Source organism: Nannobrachium achirus (genome assembly GCF_963921795.1).
Source record: "Nannobrachium achirus genome assembly, chromosome: 18".
Classification (NCBI taxonomy): Eukaryota; Metazoa; Chordata; class Actinopteri; order Myctophiformes; family Myctophidae; genus Nannobrachium; species Nannobrachium achirus.
Window position 1 is genome coordinate 21,865,055 of NC_137825.1, and position 19,609 is coordinate 21,884,663.

The 19,609-nt window shown below is 40.7% G+C and overlaps 2 protein-coding genes across 2 annotated transcripts; both read right to left on the minus strand.

Moving 5' to 3' along the window:
* Nucleotides 1–414: 414 nt before the first annotated feature.
* Nucleotides 415–9,876, minus strand: sar1aa (secretion associated, Ras related GTPase 1Aa). The gene is made up of 7 exons (XM_080747097.1): nt 9,792–9,876; nt 5,043–5,105; nt 4,577–4,696; nt 3,276–3,341; nt 3,071–3,174; nt 2,584–2,715; nt 415–1,886 (listed from the first exon to the last, which is right to left on the minus strand). The coding sequence occupies exons 2-7, from the start codon at nt 5,098–5,100 to the stop codon at nt 1,770–1,772; spliced, it is 597 nt and encodes a 198-aa protein (XP_080603223.1). The 5' UTR covers nt 5,101–5,105; nt 9,792–9,876; the 3' UTR covers nt 415–1,769.
* A 4,509-nt stretch (nt 9,877–14,385) lies between these two features.
* Nucleotides 14,386–19,609, minus strand: ppa1a (inorganic pyrophosphatase 1a; the record flags this gene model as incomplete). The annotated part of the gene is made up of 11 exons (XM_080747285.1): nt 14,386–14,414; nt 14,534–14,573; nt 14,787–14,856; nt 15,703–15,788; nt 16,030–16,157; nt 16,710–16,836; nt 17,126–17,212; nt 17,925–18,044; nt 18,184–18,237; nt 19,218–19,282; nt 19,549–19,609. 11 exons carry the CDS (start codon nt 19,607–19,609, stop codon nt 14,386–14,388), a joined length of 867 nt encoding a protein of 288 aa, XP_080603411.1.

Sequence of the window (19,609 nt, forward strand, 5' to 3'; positions counted from 1 at the left end):
TCCACACGTGAAAGTAAGGAGGGGTGACCATTTTCACTGTAATCCTACGGGGGAGAAAAGAAGAAGAAGAAAAATCTGTGTCGTTCGGCTAAAACGGGGTAAAGTACCTGCCCATCACTGCAGAGACAAACCAGTAGGGGTCAGCAGCGAGAAGGGAGAACAGCACAAGGGGGACTTTGGAATGCAACCTTTCAAACGGGTCTGAGCTGCGTGTATCTATTCTGCATCTAGCTTAAGGCAAGACCCAAATTCAGAGTGAACATTTTTAACACAAATATTTGCTTTCTGTTGCTATATCAGTGGTTCTCAAACTTCATGTCAAGGACCCCCAAAATAGTATGTATTTGGCCAAGGACCCCCATCTCAAAATATTTTGTTCCGGGGACCCCCAGAAGCAAAGATTTTAGTTAAGGATGTTCACTCTAAATTTGGGTCTATTCTGCATCTAGCTTAAGGCCCAAGACCAGTTGGGAAACCCGCACACGCCTTTGGAATAGGCTCTATGCAGAGCAGCCATACTGGAAGGAAATTGAGCCTCTTCCTTAATTCCTTCACAGGTGTTCACCAATGATACTAATGGAGGCTCGGTGCCAATCTGGTCAAACAGAGTCAGGGTGCTGATATTGTGCATGTTGTTGTTGGCTCACTGGAAACACTCTGCTACACCAGTAGGTCTCAACATGTCCTTGAGGGCGTTCCAAATGGCCCCTTATGTGTCTGCGACATGCTTTCATAGAAGACAGCAGCGAGGCTTCTGTGAAATAGGGATGGGACGATAAGCGATATTATCATATATCGTGATAAAAAAACACTCATGATAATCGTATCGTGGAGATTTTATTTAGCGTGATATCATCCTCCGTCATGCACTGGGATCAATTCACCTTTTATTTGCTGAGCTGCATATCCGGTACCACTTAAACCCTCTATAATTGGCAAAAGGTACTTATAATATACGTACTTGATACATTCTTTTTATCACTCTATCAAATGTTTTTTCCAAAAAAATAATTTTGCTAAATGTTTCGCCCAGGATAATGGATTTTGATTATCGCGATAATATCGTAAATCACGATTTCTTTTGTCACAATAATGGTGATATGAAAGTTTCATATTGTCCCATCCCTATTGTGAAATCAGTCGTGGCGACTGAGAACCTTGGATTAGTTTCCACATACCAGGTTTCAGATAAGGTTCTCAGAACCCGAGGGTCCTTGAAATTAAACAGTTTGAGAACTAGTGATGGGCAATTCCCGTTCATTTCAGAGAACGAATCATTTCGTTCACGCTCACGGTAATGATCCGTTCAAAAGATTCGTTCACATTCACCGTTCATAGCGCGATCGTTGCGTGAAAAACACTATCGCGGGAGCATTTTTAATTATGTCGCGAGTACAGCCCGCCGTTGCGTCCTGTGTGCCGGGGTCTATTAGGGGGAGGGGGCGGAGGTGTGAACAAAACTATGAACGACACATTTCAGGGATTTGAACGAATCGTTCACCAGTCTTGCTAATGATTCGATTGTTGTGAACGAATCACTCATGAACGACACATCACTATTGAGAACCTGCTCTGTGTCTTCAAATCAGTATCATTGGTAAAAACCTGTGAAGGAAGTAAGGAAGAGGCCCAGTTTCTTTCCAACATGGCTGCTGTGCATAGAGCCTATTGACAGAACCACTAAACTGGGAGAAAAAGGGGAAATTAAAAAATAACCATCTATCAATCTGTGCCCTCGTTTCTTCAGATGAACGGTGTCTTCCCAGCTGTCAGTCGATGTACTGTGACAGCCATCGGAAGCCTTCCCCGTAGCCCTGTCTCTTCAACACGCTGCACATGAACACTTCCAGCGGCCGGCTGTTCAGGTCCTTTGCCGACACGCTGCCCTACAGACATGATGAGAAACAAATCAACGTGAGGCTCTTTCCCCACTATAAGAAATAAGTGAACTGTACCACGCCATGTTAACGTGTTTCCATGGATTAAAGCTAAATACCGGTACAATCTCATGACGGAAAATAATTTGTATGGCCAAGTCCATTGTTGATCCAGCATTGATTTGTGAAAAAACTGTGTGAAAGGGGCCTCACCCCACACACACTAGCGTTGTTTCCTAAACAGTTAACACAATACGTAAAATGATGATGTTTTAGTAATATTGTTCCCACTTTTCACAGAATTCACAGCCTTTATGCTATTCTTTTATGAGATATCAGAGACCATTTGGGTTTTATGGAAAAAAGAAAAAAAAAACACACACACCAACCATCAAGCAAAAATAGCTCATCTGCAAGCTCTCAGTGCGTCTCTGAGAGCTTGTAGATCGGCTATTTTTGCTGCGCAACCCGCTTTTATAGAAGACATGCTGGCTTCTATGGAATCCAAATGACTGAAATCAGTCGTGGTGACTGAGAGCTTTAATCCATTCCATACCAGGTTTCAGAAAAGATTCTCACAACCGAAATTGCGCCCGTTTAGGTGCACCACTTTTCCTGTATCCCTCCAACCCATGGACATTAATTCCCCAGCAACAGCAATCTTTCACTGTGTTTTTAGCTCTTTTTAGAGATACGGTAGTTTTACCTTTCCAGTGACCTGACAGTCGAGAGCGAATGCTCCTCTCAACCCCCCTTCACTGATGGCCTCGGGACGGTCGATCTTGTTCCCCAACACCAACACTGGCACGTTGACAATGGTCTCGTCTGATAGTAGAGCCTAGATACCAGGAAAGTAAGAAAAGATGTGGAGCTTAGTAGAATGTTGGGACGCAACTACCGATTATTGTATCATTTAGTTTTCCGATTAATCGAACAATCGAGAACCAATTTTTGTAATTAATTTGAATATTTTTGTTACATCAATGAATCTAGGAAAATGTGTGATAAATCGCAAAATCTGATTAACCACTAATGCTTTATTTTAAATGTTGTCGTACAACGGTGTCGCACAAAAAAAAATGTTCCACCGCCTCTGGTAGAACTTTCCATTCCAGAGGCATTACTACTGTGGGAAATGGGCACTACTCAGTGAGGCCGAGGCGTACGTAGGTTTGGGTGATTTGAAACCTTACATCAAGTTCAACCTTGGACTCGGAGAGTCTGTCATGATCTGCGCAGTCTACGAGAAAGACGACTCCATTCACAGCTGGCAGGTAGTTCTTCCAAACTCTTCTTGCTGCAAGTACACACAGGGGAGAAATATGTTAAAAATGGTGTGTTGTGACTCATGACGAACAGCAAAATAAATTGACAAACTGTACAGCAAAATAGTCTCACCTTGTACATGGCCCCCCAAATCAAAGGTGGTGAAGGTCATTCCAGCAATGGTCAGCTCTTCAGAAGCTTCAAGCAAAAGAAAAAGGTAAAAGTAATATGTAATTTCATATATTACTACTGTATTTGGCCCCCCATTTTCTCAGAGTTCTCAGGTGCCCGCTCTTCCCACCAGCTTCGACTGCTCTCTTCGCATTCAATCGGACTTTTTCACCATTTATCATGCATTTGAATGCAGAGAGTATCCACAGGGTATCCACGGAGGAGTATCCACGGGATACTCGTTTCCGTGCACTTTGATGTACGCATGCGCCGATATCTGTCGCCTCGAATATTATTCCCCTCAGGGGAATCGAACCCAAACCGTGGGTTTGTTGCATCCGTGCTCTACTGACTGAGCTAATGTGACTCCTTTTTTGTGCATTTATCTTTGACGTGGATAGTGGGGTAGACGTGCAGTGGGGTAGACGTGGATAGTGAGGGACTGAATATTTACTATTCTGTCCATAACGGCACATATCTCGGTAACGCGGCTGAGTGGGATTGGCCGCCGTTCCCACCGCTCGACGCGGCAACTCGGCTCGCTAGCGCTCGCCTCGGTGGCGACTCACGGGGGTCATCGGCGCCCAATACCGCGCCGCTCCGTCGGGGTCTGTGGCGTGGAGCGTTACACCGGGGAACAGAGAATCCATGGCATCTGGTTCGATGCTGGGATTCAGCTCAGGTTTTATTGTTGTGCACCTCTGAGGTTGACCACTAGATGTCGACATTTTACTACTAATATCTCTGCATTGGTGAGATACTTGGATACCCAGTATCCAAGTATCCATGGATACCTCTGCATTGAAGAGTCTGAAAGCACGTGAATATTTCGCATTAAGTGCGTTTATATCATTCGAAACAGGTGCACCGCAACCTTTCAATTGAAGCTCCAGGCACGTGCAGAAGGGGGTTGGCTTTGGGTACTTGGGCAAAGAAAGACAAACGACCTGTCCAACATCCGTGGCCCATATCAAGACAATAATAATAATTTATAATTATAACTTAAATGAGCTGGCTGCCATCAGTCAGTTTCACCTGATGCAGAGATGTCAAGTGCCCTCCCACCTCGTTAGCCTTGCAGCTGCAAACAACTTTATTTGAGAGGGACAGAAATCATGCTAAGTCTAGTCTATGTACTAGCTACATTTCTGGTGTATAATGGCACGAGGGACTGTCACAAAAAGACCACCTCAAAGATCTGTGCACGCAGAACTGTCCTTTTGTGAGGTTTAAGCACCTTCCCACTCAGTGAAGCTCCTTACTTGGATGCAGTGTGGGTACATGTTGTCCCAATCTGTCGTCTTTCAACATGTGTAAGAGTGTGGTTTTGCCAGCGTTGTCCAGCCCCAGGAACACCAGCTTCCCAGACTTTTTGTATAGACCTGAAATGGTGATTTCAAAAAACGTGTTCTTACAAACTAAAGCACTGTTTATAAGCAGCGGTTCTCACACTTTTTCCATGCCAAGGAGGATCGCCAAATTAACCCCTATTTGAAAATAGTTGGTGCCAGGGACCCCCTGTATTCAAGATATTCTAAATTTCTCAAGATTTCTTCTTTTTTGAAGATAGCATATATACAAGTGTTGTACAAATTGTATATTGGGCTAAATTGGTCATACTGTGTTGATGCTTATTAAATACTTTTGCTAGGGACCCCATGGAACCTCAGGCTTTGAGAAACACATGTTTATATTAGCCTAGTAAACTTGCCAGACAACAATGCTTACCTAAGAACTGTAAAACACCACTAAAACCCCTGTAGATCCAGTCAAATAAGAATGACATTTTGCCTGGAACAAAGACAAAATGGATGAGAAGGTTAAGGCGATATCAGTAACAAATGTAACATGAGGTATTACTAACTGTTAATTAGAGTATCAAGAGTATAGTGACACGATTAATTCGATAACTTTAATAGAAAAAGTTGTCTGATTGCCAAACACATCATGTGGTTATCAAACTTTTTCATGTCAAGGACCCCCTGCCCCAAATTAAAATGTAGTGACCCCATCTGAAATATGTTGTGCCAGGGACCCCCCATATAAGATTTGACCTCACGTAGAGAACCACCGGGTTAGTCAGGTTCGCTGTGTTAATAAAGGTTTATTCGTTGGATTTTTTGGAGATTTGTAAAACTATACATTTTTGGAATCTTCAGACCATGGGGAATCCAAAAATCTTTGTTTGCATTTGCACAGACACCTGCAAAGCCTCCATTTTGGACGTTCAAAATGGCCGACATAAAATACACAATTTGTGCTATCTTGGCTTCTAGACAACCTAGAAACGTAATTAAACATGCCAATCCTATGTTTTCTGGGTCAAGGAATCGAATGAATGAATTATGGATGTAAAATGTTCTGGACCCCCACCCCTTTCTGGGGGTTATCTATTTTGGGACCTCCCAGAACAGTACGCTAGCCAGTTAATATCCGATTTTCATAATATTAGAGTTGTTTTGTTTTAAAACATCCCGAGTTCATTTATTAGACTTTTAAAGCAGCCAGAATAACCTTTCTGACTTTTGGTTGGGGTCTTTCCTCACCTGGGACCCCCTAGACAGACCCCTGTCTAGGGGTCTGTCTCAGTAATCGCTCTGCTACTGCTCCAGAACAATGTTAAATTAGATCATAATTGAAGCATAAAAGTTGTTGTAGCTGGGCTCTGAAAACAAAAATGAGTAGTAGCAAATACCAGGGGTCTTCCACAGGGGGTCCGGGACCCCTGCTGGGTCCTCAGAGTTACTACAGGGGGCCCGCCAATCTTGATGGGATCTTTTTTTTTCACATTTGAAACTGAAACTTTGAATGTTTTTATGTATCCTGGGTTTATAGGTCGCAGTTTGCAACCATAGGTCACAGTTTACTATCAGAACCGTCACATCTTGACCCTATCTATCTGTCTGTCTGGACGGGTAACGCTTTTTTGTTGATTAACTCTCACACTCTGGCATCCCGCTCTGACATCACTGTGATGTCAGGGGAACCAAATCCCCTTTATGCCCATATATGGAGATCCCTGTGATGCCAGGGGAACCATAAAAGGACAACTAGGTAGTCATCCGGCAACAGCTCACAGCTGTGAAGCCGGGAGGAGTTCAGATTGACAATCAGGTTCACAGGAGGGGAGGGTGCGAGCAAAGTGTGGTAGAACAGGGGAAGGGCAAGGGCCAGACCCAGAATTTGACATAATGAAAGTATTGCAACTTCTCACTTGTGCAGACTAACGTGTCCATTTATTGCACTGCACTCACACTGACAACACAACACACACACATACACACTTCTTTGTTATTGTCACCCCAAAACCCTCACCCTGTCCTCTTAAAGAGCCCATGGTCAATTATGCCCAAAAGGATTCACTACAATGCAGTCATTTCAGACATGCAGGATCTATTGTCTTCATCATTGTCATCTTTAATGTCCAACCTAATAGTGTTGACACAGTCTCCACCATGGAGTGAAAGGCAGGTTACTTGAGCAGCTGCACCGTCCCTTGCAGCCATATTTGATGAGCTCAAGTACTGCCTTTGGAGCAGGGAGGGCAAGACACCTGACTGGAACATACCCTCCACTCTCTGAATTCCATCTATTTTCTTCGATTGGTGGAAGCTCAGGGCAATTTGTCAGGTATGATTTATCCTGCATTGTGACGTAGTTGGCACGGATGTGGTAGCAGTGCAGCACGAGTTGGAGGTAGCATCTCACCCTCAGTTATTTGACAGAAATAGTTCCCATCTGAGTAATCGCAGGGTTGTTGGACCTTTTGAACTGTAAACATGGCATGCAAAATGCTCTAATGACTGCAATGTTGATGGAAGCTCACCAATAATAAGAAGCTCAGGAGGAATGGAACCCTTTAAGGTCCTTGAAGTGGTTAATGACTTGGTCATCATCACCAGGCTTCAAGTAGGCATTGACCCATGACTTTTTGGAGATTCCAACAAAATTCTCTTCCCCAGCCAGCACCAGAAAAATCATGTAGGCCAAGGAACCCTTGACATTTGTGACATCCAATAACTTGAACTTGCTTGAATATGTGCACTTCCATCATGTCCCTTGATGAAGGTATCGTATTATGATGCCTACTTTGTCATACCTGACAAGTTGCCCCAAGCTTCGATCAATCGAAGAAAATAGATGGCATTTAGAGAGTGGAGGGAATGTTCCAGTCAGGTGTCTTGCCCTCCCTGCTCCAAAGGCAGTACTTGAGCCCATCACATTTGGCTGCAAAGCAGGTTGCACTCCTCCCTGCAAATGCTATGGTGGAGACTGTCAACACATATGTCTTGCAAATTAGGGAGGACATGTACAGTATTTTAGTGAATCTCTTTGGGCATAATTGACCATGAGCTCTTTAAGAGGATAGGGTGAGGGTTTTGGGGTGACGATTAACAAAGAGGGTGTGTGTGTGTGTGTGTGTGTGTGTGTGTGTGTGTGTGTGTGTGTGTGTGTGTGTGTGTGTGTGTGTGTGTGTGTGTGTGTGTGTGTGTGTGTGTTTTGTCAGTGTGAGTGCAGTGCAATAAATGGACACGTTAGTCTGCACACCCAAAGTGAGAAGTTGCAATACCTTAATCCCTGCAGTAACACCTGTCAACCATAACTGTCTAACACAAGAAATGTATAAATAATACTGAGAATACTAATAAATCATCGAAGTACAATACATGAACCCAGGATACATAAAAACATACATAAAAAAGAAAATCCTTTCCCATTAAGATTTGGTGGGCCCCCTGTAGTAACTATGAGGACCCCCCAAGGGTCCCGGACCCCCTGAGGAAGACCTCTGGTATTTTGCTTTCTCATTTTTGTTTTCAGAGCCCAGCTACAACAACTTTTATGCTTCAATTATGATCTAATTTAACACTGTTCTGGAGCAGGAGCAGAGCGATTACTGTGATAGGCTCATGGGTCTGTCTAGGGGGTCCCAGGTGAGGAAAGACCCCAACCAAAAGTCAGAACGGTTATTCTGGCTGCTTTAAAAGTCTAATGAATCAACTCAGGATGTTTTAAAACCTACAAAACTCTAATATTATGAAAAAGACATTAACTGGCTAGCGTACTGTTCTGGGAGGTCCCAAAATAGATAACCCCAAGAAAGGGGGTGGGGGTCCGGAACATTTTACACCCATCATTTACTCAGTCGATTCCTTGACCCAGAAAACATAGGATTGGCATGTTTAATTAAGTTTCTAGGTTGTCTAGAAGCCAAGAAAGCACAAATTATGTATTTTATGTCGGCCATTTTGAACGTCCAAAATGGCAGCTTTGCAGGTGTCTGTGCAAATGCAAACAAAGATTTTTGGATTCCCCATGGTCTGAAGATTCCAGAAATGTATAGTTTTACTAATCTCCAAAAAAATCCAACACAAATACATAGTGGACCTGACTAGGTTAGCAGACAATGAATTGCATTAACAGTCAGTGTTGGGCAATATTACTCGATCAGGAGAGTAATATGGTATTACATATTACTCCTTAAAAAGTAATAATATTACTTATTACTTGGAATCAAGAGTAATATTACATTACATATTATTATTAGAGATGTTACCGATCAATCGGCAATGGATCGGATCGGGCCGATCAAAGCGTGATCGGCGATAATCGGTGGTTTAGATCAAAAGGTAAATTCACCGATCCGATCGGATCGGTGCATCCGATCAACCAGCCGTTCAGTATGCCCACTTGAGGCCATTTTGGGGTATTGATTTCCACAGTGCTGAAGGAATAATTAGTTACTGCTATGATAATAAATACATAGTAATGCTGGTAAATAACTATAAGGCAAATATATAAATGAATTCATGAGTGAATTAATTATTTAAAGTTAAAACATTAACATTTAGAAAATATAAATAATAAATAAATATTAACTTGATCGGATCGGTGATTGATCGGTATCGGGGTGATCAAACTTTTGTGATCGGTGCTCAGTGTCAGTGATCGGTTCCAAAAAACCTGATCGGACCATCCCTAATTATTATAATACATATTACACAAAAAGGCTACAACATAAAGCATCAATCTATCTTGACCCTTTAAACTAAATGTTTTCAAGAGGAAGCCAACAAAAGTAATATGTAAGTAATATATTATATATACCTTATTTTTTTTACAAAGTAATATGGTATAAAATTACTGTTTTGGCAAAGTATTTCCTTCACACTACTCGTTACTGGGTAAAGTAATACTATTACATTATTACTAAGTAATACATTACTGCACAAAACTGTTGAAGGTACATGAGAGCAGAGTTTACCATTACATTAATCTGACGTTAACTAACTAGTAGCAACGTAGCATTAGCATGCTGCTAGGTAAAGCCCCTGACTCTAGCACATTGTAGCTCCGCAAACCGTGTTTGCCAAGAGAATGGCAGACGGGACAGGGCTCGTTTATTGCGGCCAACGCGTGTTTGTAGTCCACGGCTTATTTTAAACAATAGCTTTTGGCTGTGAGATGCTCACTTACCTAAGATGGCAATGGACGAGCCGCTAGCAAGCTAACTGTGGTATCCTTGGAAACGGGCAGTCCTTTAATAATGCCTGCATCCCAGACAGTAGAGAGCCGCGGTGCAGGTGCAGTAGCGGCCCCGTGCGGATGTGAAGGGAATGGCATGCCATGGCCCTCAAGTGATGTAACTTGAATCATGAACTCTTATGGTTGAGTGACAGCCAGTGGTGTTGGTGTAAAGTAACTAAGTACATTTATGATTTACTTAAGTACTGTACTTAAGTCGTTTTGAGGTATTTGTATTCTACTTGAGTATTTCTGATTTCCAATACGTTTTACTTCAACTCCACAACATCTCCAATCCAAATCGGATGCAAATATTGTAGTACAATTATTTGAAAACTTTAGTTACGAGTGACTTTGTAGATTTCTTTTTATTATTATTACAAAACATACATTAACCACTTCAGCCCTATATATACAAAAGATGTGTATGCATTTGAAAACTTGAAATGGGATATTCTGCATTTACTTTTGGTACTTTAAGTACATTTTGTACATTAACTCAAGTCAATTTTCTATTCTGGACTTTTACTTGTAACAGAGTAGCCTATTTCTACATTGCAGTAGCCTATTGATAATTTTATTTAAATAAATGTGAGTACTTCCACCACTGGTGTCCTCAGAGCTGACCTGAACACATTTTAAATATGAGACATTTTTTGCGTATATTATTTATATTGCATTTACAAAAAAAGAAATGCTGCCATTTGTTCCAAAGTGACTGCAAAGGAGTGCTGCTATTTTCTCCAAAAATCTTTATACCCTGTATATAAAACAACACTAATGTGACATAGCTCTGTTTACACAATGTTGTACTCCCTCCAACTGTATTATGTTCCCGTTTCAACTGTTTTTATTATATTTTGAAACTTGCTTTGGCAATGTAAGCATAGTTTCTTTTCATGCCAATAACGCCCCTTTGAATTGAATTGAATTCAAAGTTTGACACAAAGTTTATTGATCAAAAAATCACATACGATAATCAAATATTATTGAAGACACCACAATCACAGAGAGCAGTTTTAACAACAAAAAATATCCATAAGAGCAGTAATTCTCAAATGTTTTCATTTCAAGGACCCCCAGTTTACTATGCATTAGGCCCACAGACCCACATAAACTCCACCATTCCATTGGCATGCTCTCTGAATCACCAGTTATTTCACTAGCGACCCTGTAGCAACTCATAATGTAATAACGGCTCATAATGTAATAAGGGCTCATAATGTAATAAGAAAAATGTAATAAAAACTCATAATGTAATAATCAGCTCATAATGTAATAAAAAAACGAGCACATAACGTAATAATGGATTTTTCAATAATGTAATAATGTAATAATGTGTTACATTAAGAACCTCCACATAGGAGGCTCATAATGTAATAAAAATTCATAATGTAATAATGTATTTTTTATTACATTATGAGCTGATTATTACATTATGAGCTTTTATTACATTTTAATTATTACATTATGCGCTTGTTTTTTATTACATTATGAGCTGATTATTACATTATGAGTTTTTATTACAAGTTTTTATTACATTATGAGCCCTTATTACATTATGAGTTGCTACACACCCTGCCAACTTTGTTGATGAAGAGTGGAGCAACTATCTGCTAAACATGTAGCAAATGAATACATATGGGGATCATTTAGCTGCAAAGAGCATCTACAATGTTCAACATATAGTTTGTGATTGTATCGACACTGGGTGTTGATGCAACATCGATAATATCCCCATGTGGTCAGTATGACGACAGTCTGCCATTGCTAGTTCTGGGCCACTTTGCCGAAGGTCATGGGGACCATTATGTAAGCCTTGATGGACCAGTCACACACTTGATTCAAAGAGCGCACCACTTCGATCTTCCCCCTGGTGACCTGTGGTAGCCGCTGGTGCACAAACACACACACGGCCACTTAGACATAGATAGGAACGGATAATGTCATTATGAGGACGCACACACGCACCACCTCTCACTTCAAACTTGGTTTGATTTTTTCCCCCTTCTCAACCAGCATACAGTATCAGGACAGTCCAGTAACTACAAGCCCTAGCTTCTCTATCCCACAAAAACATCAATCAAACAGGTAGCCACATGTATCACAGTCAAGCTGAAATTAAATTATAAATAACAATAGTGTTGAATATGCCCAAAGATGGTGTATGAAACAACAGAGACGTACATACATTAGCATAATGACTTAATTGTAGGGTGACCATATTTTCAGCCGCTCAAACCGGGACGAACCACTGTTGCCTAAAACCGGGACCCTAAAAGCAATGCGCACGTTATCGCGCACATGTGTGCCCATTCTCTAACGTTCATGCAAGCGCACATACACCGCAGGGTTGCAAACAGGCAGTGAGGCGTGATTATGGATCCCACTGGGAAAGATGGATGGAAACGGCATAGAGCGCTCGTTTTCACAGTTATTGTCCACGACACTGCAAGCGGCGCGAAGGCCAGCGGACCTTGGTCCTGCTCTTCGCCCCCGAGCGCCGCAGTTACGAAGCCGTGGTGAATGCAATCGTTCTATTTATGCCCAGGCCGTAAGGCCTGGGCAAGCGCACGATAAACGCAATGATAATTGGGGTTTGGTGCACCTCGCGCGGTCCAAGAGACTACAACGGAGCGCTCCCTACGTCCGGTTCAGCCAATCACAAGCTTCAAAAATGAGTCCGGGGCGTGGTTATCCATCTTTCCCAGTGGGATCCATAATCACGCGGCAGTGAGTGATTGACAAACAGCCTCAGCGTTGAATTCAGACGCGCAATGAATTTGTACATGTTTTCTGATTGGTTAGGTGAGCATGTTTTCCTGAAAAGAATATGATAAATGTCTATGCAACCACTGAAAAGAGATAATATTATTGGCACAATTTTGTAGTGAATATTGAAAAGCAGGACATATTAGTGTTTTAGAGATATTTGTCGGGACACCTGGACATGCAGCTTGAAAACGAGGACGTCTGGTCACCCTACTTAATAGTGTGGTCTCAGTTGTTATATGAGATACATGAAGGTTTCCTGTGCAAATAAGCCGAAAAGCTTACTAAGATCTCCATTTAGTTGACCTTGTAACAGTGAACTGTACTGTCATGAAACTTTTCCTATGCAAACTTGTAATAAAGTCTTTTATCAATCAATCAATCAATCAATCAATCAATCAATCAATCAATCAATCAGGGATAGATAGCACCTTAACTCTGCAGCCGCACTGAGGCTGCAGAGCCTAACGTTTCTTCAAAACCCTTAAGTGTAACCAGTCATTACAGACAGCAACGTTAGCTTAGCTTAGCTTAGCTCATGTGAATATCTTTTGTTTACAGTTGATCCTCTGGTGCCCTCCTGTGGTTGTTGATGCCCTGTGCTTCAGCACGTCAAGCCCTATTATAAATCCGGCCCTGGGCCAGAGTGAGGGACCGAGTCAGGGCCAAAGTGAGGTACCGAGTCAGGGCCAGAGTGAGGGCTAGACTTAGGGCCAGAGTGAGGGACAGATCGAAGTGGTGCGCTCTCCTCTGCTTCCTGGACTCTTTGAATCAAGTGTGTGACTGGTCCATCAAGGCTTACATAATGGTCCACATGACCTTCGGCAAAGTGGCCCAGAACTAGCTGTCGTCATACTGACCACATGGGGATATTATCGATGTTGCATCAACACCCAGTGTCGATACAATCACAAACTGTATGTTGAACAGCTTTGTACAGCTAAATGATCCCTATTTGTATTCATTTGCTGCATGTTTAGCAGATAGTTGCTCCATTCTTCATCAACAAAGTTGGCAGGGTGTGTAGCAACTCATAATGTAATAAGGGCTCATAATGTAATAAAAACATGTAATAAAAACTCACAATGTAATAATCAGCTCATAATGTAATAAAAACAAGCGCATAATGTAATAATTAAAATGTAATAAAAGCTCATAATGTAATAATCAGCTCATAATGTAATAACAAATACATTATTACATTATGAAGTTGTATTACATTATGAGCCTCCTATGTGGAGGTTCTTAATGTAACACATTATTACATTATTACATTATTGAAAAATCCATTATTACGTTATGCGCTCGTTTTTTTTATTACATTATGAGCTGATTATTACATTATGAGTTTTTATTACATTTTTCTTATTACATTATGAGCCCTTATTACATTATGAGCCGTTATTACATTATGAGTTGCTACAGACCCTCTGGAACCCCACTAAGGATCACACTTTGAGAACCACTGAATGAGAGCTAGGTAACTGTAAGAAACGTGTTAACCACTTTCACACTGGTGTGTCAGGTATGTTATTAAGGGTGAAGATTTTTGAAAGGCTACCAACAATTCCACAAATGAGCAAAAATAGCCTTCAAGCTACACAAGCTTGTAAATCGGCTATTTTTTTTGAACGCCTTTGAATAGGAATCTTATGTGTTTAAATGCTACAGACACAGACTAATAGTCAACTATAATGTCTGAATCAGTTGTATTCAATTCAGTTGTACAAGATAGCAGCTCCATCCTCCAATCTGTCCAGGGTATTTACTGTAGCTACTTCTTGTAGTAGAACCACTTGTCCACTGAAAAGGAAAATAGAAGGAATACACAAATAATATGTAAAATAACACAAATGAACAATAATAAATAACATGCATAATGACAAGAATGCAACGCTCTCGCACAAATGCATACTATGTACCTGAACTTGGAATGGGATCTTCAGGTCCAGAAGCACATGCCTGTAATTCACAAATTAGTTATGTAGTTCATCTGGTCATCGAGTCAGTTATTTTATCATGCTTTTTCCTTTCCCTGTATACTTTACCCAGGAGGCTACACATCCTATAAATATGTAGAATAAAGATGGATGCTTTTCTCATTAAACAAGGTATATTCACAGGTTTTCAGTCTAGCTGATATGACAAATAAATAGTAAAGTGATATGAACTCACAGCATCAACGATAGCCTCCGCAGCCTTGCCAGAGCAGCAGAAAGGGCTATCTGGCACACTGGTGTTCATGCTGATAGAAGACAAAACAAAGACAACCACATCAGCCAAAAGAAGAAGCTATGTCGACATTGCATCTTTTCATTTGTCTCAAATTATTTCCAGATTTTTATACTTTTGCATAAAAGTAGTGGTAATATCCGATCTAGAAGCTCACAATTGTGGTGCGTTTTGAGCTTCTCCCATTGTTACTTTGGACATGCCCAAAATAGGGACGGCAGGACAGTTTGAACGTGGTTAAGTGTGTCTGTGGGTTTGATAAATATTTAACCAATTAAAAGAATACCTAAAGCTGTGACTACATAATGAAACTACATTGGATCCGGAACAAGGGTAGGATCCACAGGTTATTTTTTCTATTATGCGAAAAGTAACTGTTTTGGACATACAGTACTGTACAAGGTGTGTAGCCAAAATGTTAGCTATGTAAATGGTGCATTTATATAGCGCCTTTATACAAGGTGTTTGACATAGATTGTGCATTATATTCACCCATGCACACACACATTCAATCACTGATGGCAGAGGAAACCATGCAAGGCACCAACCTACTCATCGGGAGCAATTAGGGCTTCAAGTGTCTTGCTCAAGGACACTTTGAGACTAACTCTGGGGGAGCCCGGGATCGAACTGGGAACCTTCAGGTTGACAAGTGGTCACTCTACAGTAGAGATCTCTTGCTTTCATCAGATTCAGGTTTTTACAGGAAGAAAATTGGACTACTTGTGTTAATTTGCACTTGTTGAATAATGGAAGGTGTGCTTCATATTTAGAGGGAATGATCATAATAAATTCCAAATAGTGAAATTATGTCTACAAAATGGCAAAGAGGGCATTATTGTCCATATGTGTTGCTCACCAATTTATTCCTCCTGCATCGGTCTTCTTAGACATCAGCGCTTTCCAAAACTCATGGGTGCTCTTCACAGTTCTGATGGCAAAATCCTGCAATATACAATTTATATTTACAATATTACAACAAGCAAGTAGGCTACAAGTACAGTGTGAATATTTTCAATCATCTTAATATCTTAATACTAGTATTCAGGAATAAAAATGAAATTATGTATAAGTTAAGGTTCTTTAAACATAATAAATACTCAACATGGTGTGAAATAGCATTTTATAGACACGTTTTACTTATTAGGAAACAAAATATTATGAATTTAAAGATGAAATGGTTTACCCTGTCCTTGAACTCTCCATTGAAAGCAAACTGGTTTTCAGGTTTTCCATCAGGGACTTTGTATCTTTTAAACCAATCAAATGTTGCCTCAAGGTAGCCTGGTTTGAGTCTTCTTACGTCATCAATATCTGTATAAAACCAACAAGACCAGAGAACTCCATTATGTCCTCACAATGAGCTGTGGCCCAATTTCTGAAATTGTACGTACAGGAGAGAAGGAGAAGCTCGCACACCGTTCAATAGGCTCCCAGGTAAGTTTATTTAGTTAGCAACGTTTCGACCACATGTGGTCTTCATCAGGCATTTTGAAATTTCTGAAATTAACAATGATCCCAATTAGGGGTGCAACATTTAATCGAACTAATCAATTTAATCGATTATGAAAAATAATCGATTATTGATAATACAATGAAATAATCGGTTACTAATTGTAATTGATCCCTATTGTCTCATTATTCACGTCAAGGCGTTGTAAAACAAGTTTACAACGCGTCACATGGCATTATGAGCTTGTAGAATGGCTGTTTTCACTATTTTTTAACAACACCGATGTGCGACAAAGTATAAAATCACACTTATGGATATAGAGTTTGTTTTAAAAATACGCACTTCTCGATTATATCGCTAAGACATACGGTAATTAGTTGCAGCCCTATTCCCAATCAGACATGCTTGTATACCATTGAAGTCAGTGGCCTCAGGATCTTCCACATTGATCACAATGACCTTCCAGTCCGTTTCACCTTCATCAATCAAAGCAAGGGTTCCCAGAACCTTGACCTTGATCACCTCACCTCGAGAGCACACCTGAAAGGTGGAGAGACAAGACAGATACTTTTCATTTTCAGATACTGTAGTTCAGTGTAGAAGAAAGACAGGAAAGACATTCAAGACAAGACAGTTTTTGTCAGATTCTAACACACTTCCTCACTAGGAGTATAATTGTTATTGTCAAGCAGAAATCTTGTAATTCCTCAACATTGTTAATAAATGTACAAATAATTTCATAACTGAATAAAAAACGTTTAAGAAACAGTGAAAATAGGTTTGGTAACCACTGCATTAGAACACAGGTCGTTTTTTTTGTCAGCAGTACCTTGTTTCCGATGTCACATATGTCAATTGGGTCATTGTCACCGCAGCAGCCTGTGTCCCCATCCTTGTGTCCAGGGTCCTCCCATGTCTGTCTGTGCAGAATGTATGGTTAATGAAACATGTGACCAGTGGTGGAAAAAGTTCTCAAATGTTTTACTAATCAGCCATTACAACGGCATCAAGGTCACCATTGACGTGAGGTTGTTCAATACCCGTTGTATCCGTCTGTCTGTCTGTCTGTCTGTCTGTCTGTCTGTCTGTCTGTCTGTCTGTCTGTCTGTCTGTCTGTCTGTCTGTCTGTCTGTCTGTCTGTCTGTCTGTCTCCCTTTCATGCCCATACATTATAATGGAGATCTCTTATCTCTGTCTGTCTGGCTCCTTTATGCCCATATATGGTGTTCCAGCCAGGCCAGTCTATGATGTCATCTCCAAATTTGGGCACTGTAGTGATGTCAGTCAGTGATGTCAGTCATCTCTCCAAATGTGGTCACTTGTTAGTTGTTTCATCATGTCAGACAGACATTATTTGGGCATTGTTTCAGCATGCAGACTGTTTCACCCGTTTATGCCCATATATGGTGTTCCATGATGTTAGTCAGTGATGTCGGGCATTGTTTCAGCATGCCGATGTTACCATGGCAGCGACACTGTTTAGTATCAGTGATGTCAGCATGCGGACAGACGGCGGACGGTCATAGCGTAAATTAATAGTTAGATGTTATTCAAATGACTATGACTAAAACTAAATCAAAATTTGCAATTAACATTGGTTTGCATTATCACAGTAGAAGTGAACTTGCCTGTGGGATCGCCCCATAATTCCAGATATATCCTTTGTGAGGAAATACGTTGGCCACGTAACGAAGATTCCCTTTCTTTACATCTTGCTTCAGTGGATTCATAGGATCTGTGGTGGCAATCTGTGACACAATTATCATAGTATTAAGAAAGACGGAATACTGTATGTGAAGGCAGGCGCACATTCATAAATATGGCATGAATAAGCAAATGAATCATTATAATTTAACACATTGTATTTTTTACACATTTGACATTTACCTCCATTTTGGCATTTGTCCACCGTGGAACCTCAACAACTGCATGAAAGATATTCTAGACAGAAGAAACATAAGACAAAGACTTTGCTGTTATTCTCTTGTGTTACAAAATCTGTCAATAATCTTAATATACAGAGCCTTTCCTCAGCAATTAAGGCCATACTTTCACAGTGCTGCGCAGTATTCTTTAGAACAGCGGTCTTCAATGTTTTTCAGGCAAAGAGACCCCTTAGCTGAGAGAGCGCTGAAGTAGGGACCCCCCCTATAGTGTACAAAATAGTGTTGCAGATGTAACTTTCATAGATTTCATAGATAGTTTCATAGAATTGTTTGACATCATCATAGTGTTGTGAAAATTATTTATTTTTACTATTACTATGTTGGATTCATGTAGTGTCAGACAGTTAACATTTTAAACTCTCAAATATTAGTCAACTTTACCGTTGGCTCTGTACTTGATCTGCTCTTTTTCCCCTATACACTCTCCGAAAATAGCCGATCTACAAGCTCACAACGCCATGCAGCGTTCCCCATCACACAATGGTTTGGTGGACCCCCTGTAATTATTCTGAGTACCCCCTAGGGGTCATGGACCCCCTGTTGAAGACCCCTGCTTTAAAAACAACTGAAAGCTCCGTATGACACCAATACACTACTTCTATGGCGTCTTTTCTATTCCTAAGTAACACTGTTGAGTGAGGTTACAGAACTGATTATATTGTTAATTTGTTGGCACTGTTTCCCAAACACTGGCTTGGGACCCATATCAGAGCCCTGACAAGGACAAGAATAAATAGTAAATAAAAACTTCTGTGAATCTGTAAAAATCCCCATTTGCTCATATGTCTACACACGGTATATAAACACACAGTGTTATATGTGACTTGTTGTTGTATATAGTTCATCTTAACATAGTCTGTGGAGCATTCCACACCAACATTTCGATGCTTGTACTGTGAATCTTGAATCAGAGAACTTGTCACCATGGTAAAAGCCCATACAAAGCATTAAGACTTTGATTTAAGAGGTCATTACCTTAGATTCATCTGCGTAGATGGGTATGTCGTGGAAAGGAGAGACGTATTTGCCCTCAGAGTTTTCTGTCAGTGGGAGAAATGTATCCTTCATTTAGTACTTCTTTAGTCAGAAGTCATTATTAGTCAATAAGTCATCAATACAGATTTGCAGCAATTAAACACTGCATCCTACATGCAACTTCAATGAGCTGATGGCAATGATGAGTATGATGACAATAATATATCGCTATGCATACAGGACTATGACAATAACTCAGGAACACTGAGTAGACAAATCTAACACAACATCTAGCACAAACTTGCAATGTCAATTTACAGAAGCCACTTACTGAAGAATACTCTGTAGTCCAGGGTGTTTGGCCTGCCCCTCTCCTCGATGGTGAAGCTCAT

Excerpts from the sequence above, each read along its gene's own strand:
- sar1aa (XM_080747097.1), bottom strand. The coding sequence starts at position 5,100 with ATGTCATTCTTATTTGACTGGATCTACAGGGGTTTTAGTGGTGTTTTA. Across the intron at positions 4,697-5,042 it reads TGGTGTTTTACAGTTCTTAG|GTCTATACAAAAAGTCTGGG; the intron begins GTAAGCATTGTT and ends TCACCATTTCAG. Across the intron at positions 3,175-3,275 it reads TTTGGGGGGCCATGTACAAG|CAAGAAGAGTTTGGAAGAAC; the intron begins GTGAGACTATTT and ends GTGTACTTGCAG.